Raw genomic sequence first — 14,005 nt, forward strand, 5'->3', positions numbered from 1 at the left:
AGATCGAGAATATCAGTGTCTAATGTTTCGGAAGATGGTGACGTGCCCTGCACACGGCCCGCCCGGTCCGGCCAAGCCACACTGTGGCTGAAGCTTGATACTTGCACTTTCTAGGAGATACGGATCGAGCGGATGAAAGGATTATGTGTGAATGATCAATGGTGGGTAATATTGGAAAACACATGCTACAATACAGAGGTAATTAGGTTCATTGATTATAGCATCCCAGAGATGGTGCTTAAGAGAAGCGCTTCTCAACGGCCTTCCAGTTGATGATGTCCCAGATAGCAGAGAAGTACTCGGCCTTGCGGTTCTGGTACTGGAGGCTGAGGTTTTTGTTAGTATATGTTGACTTATCATCAGGAAAAGATATCTTACTAGTAAGCGTGCTCCCAAGCGTCAATACCGAGGAGGGGCTCGAACTGGCCGACGACGGGGTCCTGGTTCTATAAGATGGTTAGTAACTTGAAGCTTGACATCAAATCATAGACAACTTACGGCATAGGTGCGGATGGAGATCTGGCCAGTCTGCTTGTCCTTGACGAGCCAAGCCCAGCCACTGCCCTGGATGCCGGCCAGAGCGGCATTCATCTTGCTCTGGAATTCACCAAGGCCACCGTAGGTGGTGTCAATGGCCTTGGAGAGAGCACCAGATGGGGGCTCACCACCGCCGGCGTTCTTGGGGGCCAAGTTCTCCCAGAAGAGAGAGTGGTTAAGGTGACCACCGCCGTTGAAGTTGATGGCGGGCTTCAGAGCAATCTGAGCGGCGATGTTGCCCTGGTGCTGGGCCTCCTCGAGCTGCACCACGGCGTTGTTGTAGTTAGTCACATAGGTGTTGTGGTGGTTCTTGTGGTGCAGCTCCATGATCTTGCCGGAGATGGAGGGTTCAAGGGCGCCATAGTCGTCTTCTTGGGTTAGTTGACTGGGATATATGAGAGGCCAAAGTGAGGTGCTTTCTGAACTTCACCTGGCACTGATATACTCAACTTACAGGAGAGGTCGGGGAGAGTGGCCTTGCCGCGGGCAAAGGTCAGGCCCGCAGCTCCGGCCTTGGAGGTAGCCGAAGCTCCCGAGCGGAGGGCAACGCGGGCAGTGCTGCTGAAGAGAGTAGCAGCCATTGTGACGTTATGTGGTGAACGTGATTTTATGAAAGGAAGTAAGAAAAGGGATGTCAATGGTAGGGGAATGGGTAAGAAAAAAGGTGAGTGGACAAGCCGAGCTATGAAGTAACCGACCTTAAACGTCATCTTGTTTTCGTGCATCGGCGACCGGTTATTCCGCTCCGGATATCCACGTGAATTTCATGAGCTTCGATTCTTGTCTTTCTAGGGCATTACTTGCTTAACCCGACGCAGTTATTTGATACAGAAGGGCACAGTCATCTTGGCTCGATCTGCCAATGACCCCCTGAAAACATGGAGTCGCCTTCGTACGCCGGCCAAAAGCGCAAAGTCGCCGACGTCGACATGAGCTCTGAAGATGATGCGCCCACGACCAACGGCTTCAAGGGATTCGCCAGAGCCGCCTCCCGATCCGAGTCACCCCCGTCGATGGGTGGACTAGGCAGTGGCAATCGCAACCCGCGCAACAACATGGCCAACGCCCGAGGCGGAGGAGCGTCGCGGGGAGGGAGAGGAGGCATGGGAGGAGGCGGAAGCTCTTTCGCTGCGCGCATGATGGCAAAGATGGGCTACAAGGAGGGACAGGGTCTCGGAACCACTGGTCAGGGTATTGTCAACCCGATCGAAGTACAAGCGCGCCCGCAGGGCGCAGGTTTGGGTGCAGTCAGCGAGAAGTCGAAAAAGACCCGCGAGGAAGAGCGACGAGCGGCCGCTCAGAAGGGCGAGATTCTTGAAGACAGCTCCGAAGATGAGCGCCAACGACGAAGAAAGAAGAAGGAAGAGCGCAAGACACCAAGCCGTAGTGGCACAGGCACACCGGTCCAGCGGGCCAAGCTTAAGTTCCGGACAGCGCGCGAGATAGAGGATGATATGGAAGGACTAGAGGTTCCCAATGTTCTCAAATCGCTCGTCGATGCTACCGGCAAGGAACAGCGCGTTATCACTTCCACCGCTGGCTTGATGTCAAGGCAAGAATTCGTCAGCCAGGAGGAAGGAGAAGCGTTGAAGATTGCCCGGAGAGCTCGGAATGACCTGGAAGCATTTGCAGACGAATGGAAGGGACTGACAGAGAGGAAAAAGTTTATTGAACTGGAAGAGGCTCAGGTCGTGGACGAACTGGATGCATATCAATCCCGGGTCGACCATCTTACGGGCCTAATCGCTGCAGTGGAAGAGCTGGACCTTTTCGAAAACGAAGAAAGCGTTGCAGCCAAGTTTGATGAGATGACCGGCAAACTTGAAGCCATGGAACTCACATACCGAGATGCCATTGATGAACACCGCCTGCCAGAGACTGCAGTTGCAGCTCTACATCCGCTATTCCGCCAGGCAATGGAGGAGTGGGAGCCTCTTGAGGATCCTACTTTCCTCGTATCCAATCTCACCCGTCTTCAGCCTCTTCTATCTCGCCAACAGAACAATGAAGAGTCGCGAAAACGGTCATCCACGTCCCCTTACGAAACAATGATCTATACCCTCTGGCTCCCACGAGTGCGCTCAGCACTTCTGAATGACTGGGACGTCTACGACCCATCCAAGGCAACCGCGCTGGTCGTGGCCTGGAAAGCGATCGTGCCTCCATTTGTCTATGCAAATGTTCTCGACCAATTGGTCGTTCCCAAGCTGGGTGTTGCCCTTAAGAACTGGAAACCCCGGAGTAGCCGACGACATGGCGCTTCCCAACAAGACGGAAGGTTCCCGTGGTGGCTGTTCACATGGCTGCAGCACTTGGGTGACAGACATACTAACCCAAAACAGCCCACGGGTCTCATGTCTGACGCAAAGAGAAAGTTCCGCGTAGTGTTGGATACATGGAGTCTGCGCAAGGGACTAATTGACGGCATCGAGCTTTGGCGGGATGCGCTAGGGCCTGAATTCGACGTATGCCTACGCAATCACCTTCTACCACGCCTTGCTCGTCATCTCCGCGAAGACTTTACCGTGAACCCCCAGGACCAAGAACTCATAGTCCTCGAAGATGTACTACGCTGGAAGCCATTCTTCCGACCAAATGTGATGGGACTGCTACTGGTCTCCGACTTCTTCCCGAAGTGGCACGAAATTCTCTACATTTGGCTCACCAACGATCCCAACTACGAGGAAGTGGGTGCCTGGTTCTCTTGGTGGCGCACCCAGATTCCAGCAGAAGTGAACGAACTCACCATTGTGGACGAAGAATGGAAGAAAGGTCTACAAACCATGGACCTTGCTTCCCAGCTGGGAGACCGCGCGGGTGCAGAACTTCCTCGCCCTAGCACCACACAGACCAAGCTTCCAAGTAGGGAAGATAAGGTGGCAGAAGCCGCAGCAGCAGCCGCAGCGGCTCCCGCTGAACCTCGCAAAGCCCCCATTGTGGAGGAGGTCGCCTTCAAGGATATCCTTGAGAACTGGTGTTTGGAGCAAGGACTCATCATGCTGCCTTTGCGCGAGGCTCACCCCCAGAATGGCCAGCCGCTGTTTCGTATCACGGCCAGTGCGACGGGCAAAGGTGGAGTTGTGGCATTTGTACAGGGTGATGTGGTTTGGGTGCAGAATAAGAAAGCTAAGGAAATCTGGGAGCCGATGGGACTGGAGGATCAATTGGTGGATCGTGCGGAGGGCCGATAGACAGATCATCGAGTACAGTGGAGTGCCTTTGGGGCTATGGATCCTTCGGACAGTCTCGACACCCAACTTTGTTTCGTCCTATCTAGTGTACAGATTGTGCTCCTGGCTAGATTTCGTGACCTGATCCAGCAGTATAGCCTTGGAGTTTCAAATAGTTACTGTTGTAATAAACATACTGCCTGTACGGCTTAAAAGCCCTCTTTTCGCCCGCCTTACTCTTGTCGGCCCCAATTTCAGCCGGGTGCAAGAAATCTGATTGTCGTGCGTCATTCCCAAATGTCGAGCAATCGGGCATTGCCCGATGACTTAATATAGAACAATGGTTTACTCCGCTTGATCCTACCGCGAGCCGGTGCCCTAATATCTCACTCATCCAAACCAGAAGACTCAACTATAGCCCTAACCCGTTCCCATGCATCGTAGTTCACTTGAAATAGACCACACCCAAGTCAATAGATAAACATCTCACCTTGAGCCTTATAAGAAAATAGGGACTGACCCAACCCACCCACCCGTGATCGACACTCCCATGAAACCAAGAGGCAACCCCAATCGTATCAGATCAAACAGTGATACATGGAAACCCCACAGCCAGTGATAAACATCTAAAGTTTCTCTTTCGTCTCGCACCCGGGTGAGTATGATTCAGCAGGACGCCTGACTCCACGTTTACGGCCCCTCGCTGTGATATCACCGGGGGCCCTACACGCGCATATAGGGTGTCATTGGCCCCCTGTAGTAGCAACCCTACAGCATTGTGATTACGACTGGATGAGTTGACGGCTTGTATGCTGCTCAGCCTTCCATCTCCGCGTTTTTAGGGAAATAATACCGGGCGCTGAGGCTCAATTGCGTTTATGGATTGCGTTTCAAAGGCTATATTTGGAACAGGTGTTATGAATATATGATATTTAAGGGGACTCAAGTCTATATAATATTTACAGACCTAAGTCTCTCATTTCAAGCAAGTATCTCCATCTCCAAGTTATTGTATACCTACCAAATAACCAACCATCAAGATGCACACCAAAATCCTCACCACACTTCTCCTCTCTTCAATGGCCCTGGCAGCCGACACGAGCGTCTCAAGCTCACCATCCTCAATCGAATCCGACTCTGCTGCCCCCAGCAGCATAATGCAAACAACCGTCAGCTCGGTTGTTAGCGCCACTTCCCTCCCCGGCTCATCCTCGGGTGTGCCTACATCGTCCACCGTAACTATGACTACCTCTGCCAAGGAAAGCGGAAGTGGATCTTCGTCTAGCTCTGCTGCAGAGTCTACTAGCACCGACTCTAACTCCAATTCGGGCTCGGACTCTACCTCAACTTCTAGCTCCAGTACTAGTACTGCGGCTTCGCCTTCGACCAGTACTGGTGCTGCTGCTGCTCCTACTGGGGCTGGGATGAGTCTTGCGGGTGCTGCTGGTATTCTGGGACTGGTTGTTGTTCTGTAGATGGAATGAGTGAATGAGTGAATGAGAGGGAATGGGGTGATGTCTAAGGATGTCTCTGTTCTTGTTTGGATACTGTTTGGGATGTGGTCTTGAATTCTTTCATTTGATTTGGTTTAATTACCTTTGCACCGCAGGTATGAGTGACAACGTGAGAGCGGTGGGGAAGCCACAGTGTTTGCTAGACCGATCGGAGTTAATGAATACGGGGAATTCGGACTCGGAATATTGTTCCAACGGACATAAGCCTACAATGCTATGAAAAGAGAGATCCCAAGCAACTAAAGAGCCATCAGGCTAAACTAAAAAAGGACTAGAAACGCCTTCCATCTGAGCCTTACAAATCTGACCAATCAGCGTCTCCATAATGTACCATATCGGGAAATAAGACGCAGCCAATCACAGGACAGGTAAAGGTCAGCACAACCTCAGTCACCAATGGCAGTCGCTGCATTGGAGGTTTCTCAGCACAAAACACCTCAACTACGTCGCCTGCAGCTCCTAGACCTCCAACATTGCGTTTGCTGACCTTTGTTTGGAATGTGATTGGCTCCGAGACATCCCCTTGACGAATGCATCTCCAATTTTCTTGGGTTGGCTTGCACTAAGTGGACTTATTGCTGTGCTTTTTTCTTCTTTGGCGGCAGTTGCTGAGACCGGTGAGAGCACTGTGGCACTGAGGAGAGTGTGTTAAAAGGGGGCATATGGCCGATCATTGTAGATGCTTTTTTTTACTTTCCATCTTCATAGTTCTTTGATACCTTCGTCATCCGCCTTCCTCGGACTTCGGATTTCCGTCTTATTCTTTTGGAATATCCCGATTGTCCTGAGCTTATCTACTTGAGACTATTCTCAGTCGTTGCCTGTTTCATACCTCTTACTTCAGTAATTGGCATTTCTCTGCCCTGACGTCAATTACGCCGCTTGCCACTGAGGTTTGTACCTTAAGAGCTCGATATCGCCGAAGCGACTCGCCGGAGCATCTAGATCAGATTTTTGGCACTCAAAAAGTTGCAAATCGACGTGACATATCGCGAAAACAAAACAGAACAAAACATGGCGTTCCTCTTCATCAAGCAGAAGCTCTTCTCAACACGGGAATCAGACAAGCTACCCGCAGGTAAGCAAAGAAGACCAGGGGACACAGATCCAGGGAAGATGCTAACATGATTTCCAGGGAAACAACGCCTTCTAGCTCGCGTCGACGACGATGAGACCATCCGCGGCGACTCTGACCAAGACCTCGAAGCTCAGAGCTGTCGATCCTATAACACATTCGGCAACGCCAGCCAGGACGAGTCCACAACCAGCGGCAGCAGCACTCGCTCAAGAATTAACCCGCGTATCGTCTCGGATGCCATCCTCGGTCTCTCAGATGGACTCACAGTACCCTTCGCCCTGAGCGCTGGTCTTTCGGCTTTGGGAAACACAAAAGTTGTTGTTCTGGGTGGACTGGCCGAGCTAGCAGCCGGAGCCATCTCCATGGGATTAGGAGGATACGTCGGTGCCAAGAGTGAAGCGTAAGTTGTCATCCATATATCATTCCAACTCCAAAGAAGAAGAAAGACTAACAAAATGCTCAGTGAATCATACGAAACAACCATCCGCGAAACACAACAATTAATCGAGAACGACCCGCAAGAAACTAGCTCTATGGTCCGCGAGACTTTCGCCCCATACGGTCTCTCAGACACAGCTATCGAGGATATTACACGCGACCTGCATGCCTCGCAAGACCGACTCTGCGAGTTCCTGCTTACATTCCACCACCGCGAGACAGAGCCTGACTGCAACCAAGCCTGGATCTCGGCCATCACCCTTGCAGTGGGTTATTTCATTGGCGGGTTCATTCCTCTCATTCCGTACTTTATCGTCTCGCAGGTTATGGTTGCCTTGTACTGGAGTATCGGTGTGATGGCCATTACCCTGCTGGTGTTTGGATATGTCAAGACCTGCGTCGTGCGCGGTTGGTCTGGGCGTGAAAATGTTGTCGCTGGTGTATGGGGTGGAGTTCAGATGTGTTGCGTTGGTGGTATTGCTGCCGGTGCGGCGATTGGGTTGGTGCGGTTGATTGACACGGGCAGTTCTTGATTCGGTATATGCTGTTCTACGATGCATATGTGGAGTTTTACTTTCTGGTTTCATCTCCGCTCTGGGCGTTCAAGGGGGGAAGGCTATAAAAGCTGCACGATACTCACGGCCATATCTCATACTCATACTCATACTCATACTCATACTCATCTCGCATAACGACAAATCTAACGATTCTCAATTTCTCAATACAAGACTATAATAAATTCCGTCAATGCTTAGATATATAAAAGTTACATAAAATCGATATCACCCCTGCAAAGCAATTCCAACCAACCGCACCGCATTATCCGACAAAGAAATCTTCAACGCCTCCTCCCTCCCACGCTCAGACATCTTCCCCCAAGTCTTCCTCAAAATATCCACCATCTTCTCCTCATCCCCAAGCTCCCTCTCAAACCGATCAAACTGATCATCCAAGAAAACCAAACAAGCAACATCCTCCAACGTCTGCGTATCCGCATCACCCTTCTTCAAATCCGTCTTCTTAACCATCTCCCCAACCCTCCTGGCCTCCTCAGCCGAATATCCACTCTCAAGACAAATATTCTCCACAATCTCCGCTTGCCGACGCTGTAACCCTGCGCGCCAGGAGTGGTAGCCGATTTTCGTGGCGGGGTAGCTGTCCCGCGGTACTTCCCAGCGGCGTAGGTGTTGTGCGCGGATTGCGAGGCGAAGGAGCTCGCCAGCGTCTGGGTTTAAGGTCTCGAGGTAATTTGTCATCTTTTGCGCGTAGTGTAGTTCGTAGGGGATTGGGCCGTTTGGGGTTTCGTGTTGGCGGGGGTCTTGGGAGTGCGCGGCGTCGATGCGCGCAAGGGCTGTTTCGTATTTGGACATTTTGGGTGGGTTATATGGGTGTATATGCAATATCGGGTTTGAATTACACGGCCTTTTTTTTGTCGATTTAGAGACAATTAGGTGCGCGTGGTTAACTTATGTCCGGAGTTGTTGCGGTTGTTAGCTTTCGATAAGACTATGCCGCTAGATCGAATTTGGTTTAGTTTGACTGGTAACTGGGTGGTTGTGATTGGACGAACTATACAACAATGTACAGTACTTTGGCGGTTACTATGAGATGGCTTTCAGTTTATTAACTACACTTGAGAAGGAAATATATCTTAATCAAATTAGACTGACACCAGAAGCAATGGTGCGTAATCTCTACAATCTATCTATTGGACATGTTATTCCACACTTTGCACAATCCGCAAAGGAAATCACCTAGATAACATAAGTGGCCTGCTGAGATTAGCCTGCGAGAAACTGTTCAAGTCGAGCCCCAGCACTGTCGTAATTACAACAAGTTACCGAAACAAAATTACAATCACGCTCGACTCTTCGGGAAAGCAAACAACTCCTGCGATCCACCCGAGCTAGGCGTCACCACCTCGTAAGTTCTCCCTTTATCCTTATCCTCAAAGATGCGAGCAACCTCTTCCAAAGACAATCCCTTTGTCTCAGGGAAGAACAAGTAGATAAGCACGAGGAAGACAATCAAACATCCCAGATAAACAATAAAGTACCTCCAGTGGAGCGCCGCAAAAGCCACGGGGTTCATGAACTGGTTAATAAAGCAAGCCAAGGAGTCAGTTGTCAACGTGACAGCAAGACCCTTGGCGCGTAGCTGGAAGGGTAGGATCTCCGCCGGATAGGCGATGAACAAGGGCATATACGCCATGTCGTAGCCTGCGCAGAAAAGGAATAGCATGGGCACGACTGCGATTCCAGCTTCCAGTACGCCGAGCTCTGAGAAAAGTCCTGACATGGTCGTTGCAGCGGCGAGATAGATCAGCATCAGAGTTGATGCGATTAGCCATAATTTCCGTCGTCCGTAGCGGTCTGCCGCCATTGCTCCGCCGACAGCAAACATCAAGTTCCATACTTGCATGCTGATATTTATGGCGGCTTGGTGAGATGCGTTATAAATACCCACCGATTGTAGGATGGGTGCTAGATAGTAGGAAACAACGCCTGTATAGAGACGCGTTAGCAACGTGATTTTGAACGAAGGCTGGGGTGGGGACATCTCTTACCATTTCCAGCCCACTCCTGCATGAAACCCAGCAACACACAGATTGCCAACCGATGCATATCACCGCGAGTCTTGAAGAAAGAGCTCCACCGCCGCGAATCTACATCCGCTTCGGCATTGATGCTCTTGCAAATCTGATAAAACTCATCCACAACCAATTCATCAGTCTCATCACCATTCGAATGATATTTCGCCAAAATGGCCATTCCCTCCTCCTTCCTGTCCCTCGAGACCAACCACCTTGGACTTTCAGGTACAAACAACAATCCAATAATTTGGAAGATTGGATAAAAGATCTGCAACAAGCAGGGGAGCTTCCACGACCAACTGCCCGCAACCCACAACCCGGCAAACCCAATCGAAGCCGATGTTATCGATCCAATGAACCACAGCGCATTGTATAGACCCGTGAAAGTCTGCCGTTGGCGTGGATGCGCGGATTCCGTGATGAGCAGTGGAGCTGCTGTCTGTGATATTCCGACGCCCACTCCCGCCAGGACTCGTGCCCCGAAGAAGATCCAGTGGTTTTGGGTGGCGACTTGGATTATTCCGGCGATTATCACTAGGGTTGAGCCGATAGCGACGCAGATCCGTCGGCCTAGATTGTCGGCAATATATGACCCTGGGATGAAGGAGAGAAATGAGCCCAGTGAGACGGCTGCGATGATGAGACCTCTTGTATTTGTCTCGAGGCCGCCGAGGAATTTGTTGACTATCGAAATGAATCAGTTAGCATTCTTTTTGTTCACGTGTTTTGGTACATAGGTTGCATCGTACATTCGGGAAGCACGAGAAGTCCATTGATCATGCTAGCACAATATCCAGAAGTGGCCGAAGCAGATAGCATAAATCCAATACCGAGGTTCAACTTCCGCAAACCACGATCTTTGATCCAGTTCTTGTTGGTATTGTTCTGCAGAACCACCTTAGGTTCCGAAGTGAGCGCCATAATTTCGACAGAGCAACGAAATCTCAATAAAGAAAAAGCTCCGAAACCCGTACTACTGGAGCTGTCAAGCTCGTTTTATTTAAAGGCTAAAGACTAATTGGCAAAAAAACCTCCGAATAGTAATCCGCCTCTACATTCCTGCCATTTAGCTAGGACTTGATCTCTCCGAGTAGGGTTACAGCTAAACTAAGGAGGTGGAATGTAGGGAGGAAAGTCAAATGATCGGATCACCGGACAATTCTTCTTCGTTTGCTCTGATCCAAGAGCTTTGCTGGATACACGCTTGTCAAGCATGCCTGCTAACGCGTGGTGATTGGAAGGGAGAGCTTGCAAGGATTTGAGAAGCTCGGTGCTTCAAGAATGTTCATAGCTCCCTCCTCACCTTTGTCCGCGGGGATCTTTCCCACAGTTGCCTAAATCTAGCTTAATTACTCAGAAAAAGAGAGGCTGTATGGATGCCCTTGATTTGTTCGATTCGCAATAGATCGACTAGGTAGAGACCTTGTCTCTGGGGAAACGCTGTAAGGAAGAGTAGTCCCCACGGAGCAAACGACTTTTTTCTTGCTTTGTTACCATTTTTTTATCAACTCGGTATAGCTCTATCTGCGCAACGTCACCTGTTATTTCAGAAAGCCAGTTTTGGGTGGCTCGTGAAATCGAGACGCGATAACGTGGAATGATGCCGTTGGGCTTCTGACGCGCTTAGCCCTACGCCAATCGGAAACTTACTTATTTTCCGCGCTGGTTACTGTATTCCCCCCTTCTTTTATTGGGAGAGGTCATAGCAGATTTGGGTTGGATAGACTTTCCTGGGATGCAAATATGACGATTGGCATGAACTCATTTGATCTCGAGAACTTGTCCAGACTGGGGAAGATCTGGAGATCTCTATAAAAGTTGACGTGTACCCAGATTTTGGAATTCTCGATTGTCCCTGTTTCAGTGTGTCACATAATCATTCTCAGGACAGCAGTAAGACGTATGAACTCATATTAACGTAGCGCTGCTGAGCGGTATGTTGCATCGGAACTGCAAATTAGGGCTTCCCGGAGACCTGGGGCTCCAGTGCTGCCGTGAGTGATGATTAAGCGTACACTTACGGCCTTACCTAGAGAGATTCACGTGTATTTACTTTCGCTCACTGTGGAATCAGTTTCAATACATGCCTGTCTTGGACATTAGTGTTGGGTAACAGACCATGGACCGTATTTTAATTGAATAAAATGGAGGCATTTATATATTTACAACATCTACGGGTCATACGGTTTGCTGCTAGCAGATTTTCCTCTCCAATGTCTGGATGAAGTAGAAACTCGGCAAACGACAGATGAAAAAGTAGAATAGAGGAGCGAAAATCTTGCGTTGAGGCACGTGCGTTGGCATGGAGGCTATCTAAATCCTTCAAAGAGGCAATGAGTAACCATAAAGATGTTAGTATCGATCACAGTCCATTCTCAAAAGATCGGCCGGCTCGTATAGAGGAGCGGGCCGAGTACGCCCTTGAGCCACTACTGAAGTTAAGGAAACAAATTTCCGACGGTCTCAGATATGTATTCAACCTAAAATAACCAGTTCACATGTGCGGAGAAAAATAAAATCTGGTACATGGAGCGATATAAATCCAAATCAGGCGTCCCTCTTCTTAGTCGTCGCAAACATCCCATATGGCTTCACACTGAAAGCACCATTGAAATTCTTTCCTTCGATATCAAGTGAATACCCCTTATCCGCCAACTCAAAATCAACTCTCTGAATAATACCGATGAGCGTGTGCAGTGACCACTCCCAAGCATAATTCTTGCCATAACAAACACGTTTGCCGTTTCCGAAACCCTTCTTTACTCCAATGGGAAGTCGGTCGTATGCCTCACCAAGCATGCGCTCAGGCTTGAAGGCATTAGGATTTTCAAAGACAGCAGGGTCTCGATTGACAGCAGACAAAATCGCGAGCACTGATTGACCCTTAGGCAATTCGTACTCTCCCCCTCCGAGTAGAACGGGTCCTTCAATAGACGGCAATGACTCGATATTGAGACCTGCGGCCGTGGCGCAGAGACGTAATGTTTCTCGGAGAACGGCCTCGCAGTAGGGTAATTGAGAGAGGTGAGAATGCTCGAGTTGGCCGGTGGGACCGATTAGAGCATCTATCTCCTTTCGGGCGCGGAGCATGGTGTCCGAGTTCTTGGCTAGGTAGTACAGAGCGAAACTGACTAGATTCGGACAAGTGGCGCTGCCGATGAAAATGTTGATAATCTCGTCGATAATCCTGTCGTCTGGGAGGGATTTCCCAGTTTGTGGATCTTTTCCGTGGAGCATGGCATGGAGCAGATCGTTCTTTTCGATTGGATTGTTGCGCCGATTGGCAATAATTTGGGCACAGTAGTCGCGAGAAACCTTGATATCCCTGTCGAATGTCTTCTGGTACAAGAGCCAGGTAAGAGGTTTGGGGCGCGTAGGCCGGCGAACGGCTTCAAAGGTTGCGTCGGACATGGCTTTGATGGCTGCAGGCTCGGCGCCTAAGACACAGTCCACACGCTGGCTGAAGAAGCATTGTGCGTTGGCCGCATGGTTGAGTCGGTCCAGGTCATTGGTGACATCGACCCGCTTTCGTGTACCGTCGGTCGAAGTCCATTTCTGAATCAAGTCATCCAGTGTAACTGATATATCGTTGTGCATTTCTTTCACAGCTTCAGGTAAGACAAAAGGGGCCATAATGCGATGTGCGACACCCCAGCTTTCCTCTGTGGCATATGCGGTGAACAGACTATCGTGTGCAAGATGGCGGATCTCGACCATAGCTCCGGTGATGCATTTCTGAAAGCGCTTCTCGTCGCAGATTTCCTCGAGGAGGGCCGCGCTTGTAATGAAGACAAGTTGCCTGCCGAGAACCGTTATCTTGAATATACCTTTGCTACCATGTTCTGCGGCTAACTTGTTGAGAGAAGCCCAGACATTATTGGTATCCATATCAAAAAGGTTCCCAACAATGGGAAGCCCCCGAGGCTGAGGAATTGGTGAAGGCATCGTGTGTGTACACCTAAAGGGGGTGGGAAATGTGCCACGAAACAGCGCATGCACTTTTATATATCCACTGTCACAGATATGCTGTCAGCGAGCCATTATATGGGCACTCGGCAAACCCCTCAACCCGCATGATCATCAATAGTCGTTCTCTGAGTGGCTTGTGGGCTGTGTGACGCTATATCAGCTTCAGCATTGCCGTGGCGGGCTAGGGAAACCTTCTTTGACATTTTAGCATCCAATAATAGTTGCCTGAATCTATGTTAGCAAATATCAGCAAGAACCCTGATGATTTTGATTTGAGTGGAACCTGCAACATTCACAAGACGTGCGGCTGACCGCAACTGAGGTACCCGCGCACCACGCGTAATTATGCATGGTACTTTTGTACCTTTGCACATTCCAAGTTGTTTTTCTGAGTATTTGGTCATGTTGTCGGAATAGCAGAAGTGTAGGACTTATTTATTGAATGGGGAGGCCGTGAGCAGTAAATAAATCTGCTGTTAGTAAATAAATGCTCGAACCTGTGAAAATGCCTGCGTGATCCTGTCGGCTGCAATAGCCCTAATTCTGCGGGCTTATCTACTTACTGCACTTCTCGACATATTGCAGGTGGCTGCATTGGCCAGGCTACACACGCACATACACACACACACACACTCTCTCTCTCTCTCTCTCTCTCTCTCTCTGTGTCTCTCTCGGGCCTTCAGAGACTATACGGCTCGGTTTAAAA

The 14,005-nt window shown here is 49.8% G+C and overlaps 7 protein-coding genes across 7 annotated transcripts; 3 read left to right on the top strand and 4 right to left on the bottom strand.

The window, feature by feature from the left end:
* Positions 1-238: 238 nt before the first annotated feature.
* On the bottom strand, positions 239-1,118 carry sod2 (superoxide dismutase sodB; the record flags this gene model as incomplete). The annotated part of the gene is made up of 4 exons (XM_022636224.1): positions 239-326; positions 379-446; positions 499-905; positions 992-1,118. 4 exons carry the CDS (start codon positions 1,116-1,118, stop codon positions 239-241), a joined length of 690 nt encoding a protein of 229 aa, XP_022483897.1.
* Positions 1,119-1,415: 297 nt separating this feature from the next.
* On the top strand, positions 1,416-3,728 carry PENARI_c028G03267 (putative G-patch domain protein (TFIP11); the record flags this gene model as incomplete). Its single annotated transcript, XM_022636185.1, has 1 exon — positions 1,416-3,728. The coding sequence occupies one exon, from the start codon at positions 1,416-1,418 to the stop codon at positions 3,726-3,728; it is 2,313 nt and encodes a 770-aa protein (XP_022483906.1).
* Positions 3,729-4,747: 1,019 nt separating this feature from the next.
* On the top strand, positions 4,748-5,182 carry PENARI_c028G00986 (uncharacterized protein; the record flags this gene model as incomplete). The annotated part of the gene is made up of 1 exon (XM_022636162.1): positions 4,748-5,182. The coding sequence occupies one exon, from the start codon at positions 4,748-4,750 to the stop codon at positions 5,180-5,182; it is 435 nt and encodes a 144-aa protein (XP_022483892.1).
* A 1,053-nt stretch (positions 5,183-6,235) lies between these two features.
* PENARI_c028G05432 (VIT1/CCC1 transporter family protein) lies at positions 6,236-7,270 on the top strand (the record flags this gene model as incomplete). Its single annotated transcript, XM_022636199.1, has 3 exons — positions 6,236-6,299; positions 6,357-6,699; positions 6,763-7,270. The coding sequence occupies 3 exons, from the start codon at positions 6,236-6,238 to the stop codon at positions 7,268-7,270; spliced, it is 915 nt and encodes a 304-aa protein (XP_022483985.1).
* A 249-nt stretch (positions 7,271-7,519) lies between these two features.
* PENARI_c028G03253 (DUF4202 domain-containing protein) lies at positions 7,520-8,107 on the bottom strand (the record flags this gene model as incomplete). Its single annotated transcript, XM_022636183.1, has 1 exon — positions 7,520-8,107. One exon carries the CDS (start codon positions 8,105-8,107, stop codon positions 7,520-7,522), a length of 588 nt encoding a protein of 195 aa, XP_022483962.1.
* A 487-nt stretch (positions 8,108-8,594) lies between these two features.
* On the bottom strand, positions 8,595-10,251 carry PENARI_c028G10086 (uncharacterized protein; the record flags this gene model as incomplete). The annotated part of the gene is made up of 3 exons (XM_022636235.1): positions 8,595-9,241; positions 9,304-10,014; positions 10,080-10,251. 3 exons carry the CDS (start codon positions 10,249-10,251, stop codon positions 8,595-8,597), a joined length of 1,530 nt encoding a protein of 509 aa, XP_022483973.1.
* Positions 10,252-11,877: 1,626 nt separating this feature from the next.
* On the bottom strand, positions 11,878-13,275 carry PENARI_c028G01169 (uncharacterized protein; the record flags this gene model as incomplete). The annotated part of the gene is made up of 1 exon (XM_022636163.1): positions 11,878-13,275. One exon carries the CDS (start codon positions 13,273-13,275, stop codon positions 11,878-11,880), a length of 1,398 nt encoding a protein of 465 aa, XP_022483944.1.
* Between the last annotated feature and the right edge of the window lie 730 nt (positions 13,276-14,005).

Source organism: Penicillium arizonense, assembly GCF_001773325.1.
Source record: "Penicillium arizonense strain CBS 141311 chromosome Unknown PENARI_contig028, whole genome shotgun sequence".
Taxonomy (NCBI): Eukaryota; Fungi; Ascomycota; class Eurotiomycetes; order Eurotiales; family Aspergillaceae; genus Penicillium; species Penicillium arizonense.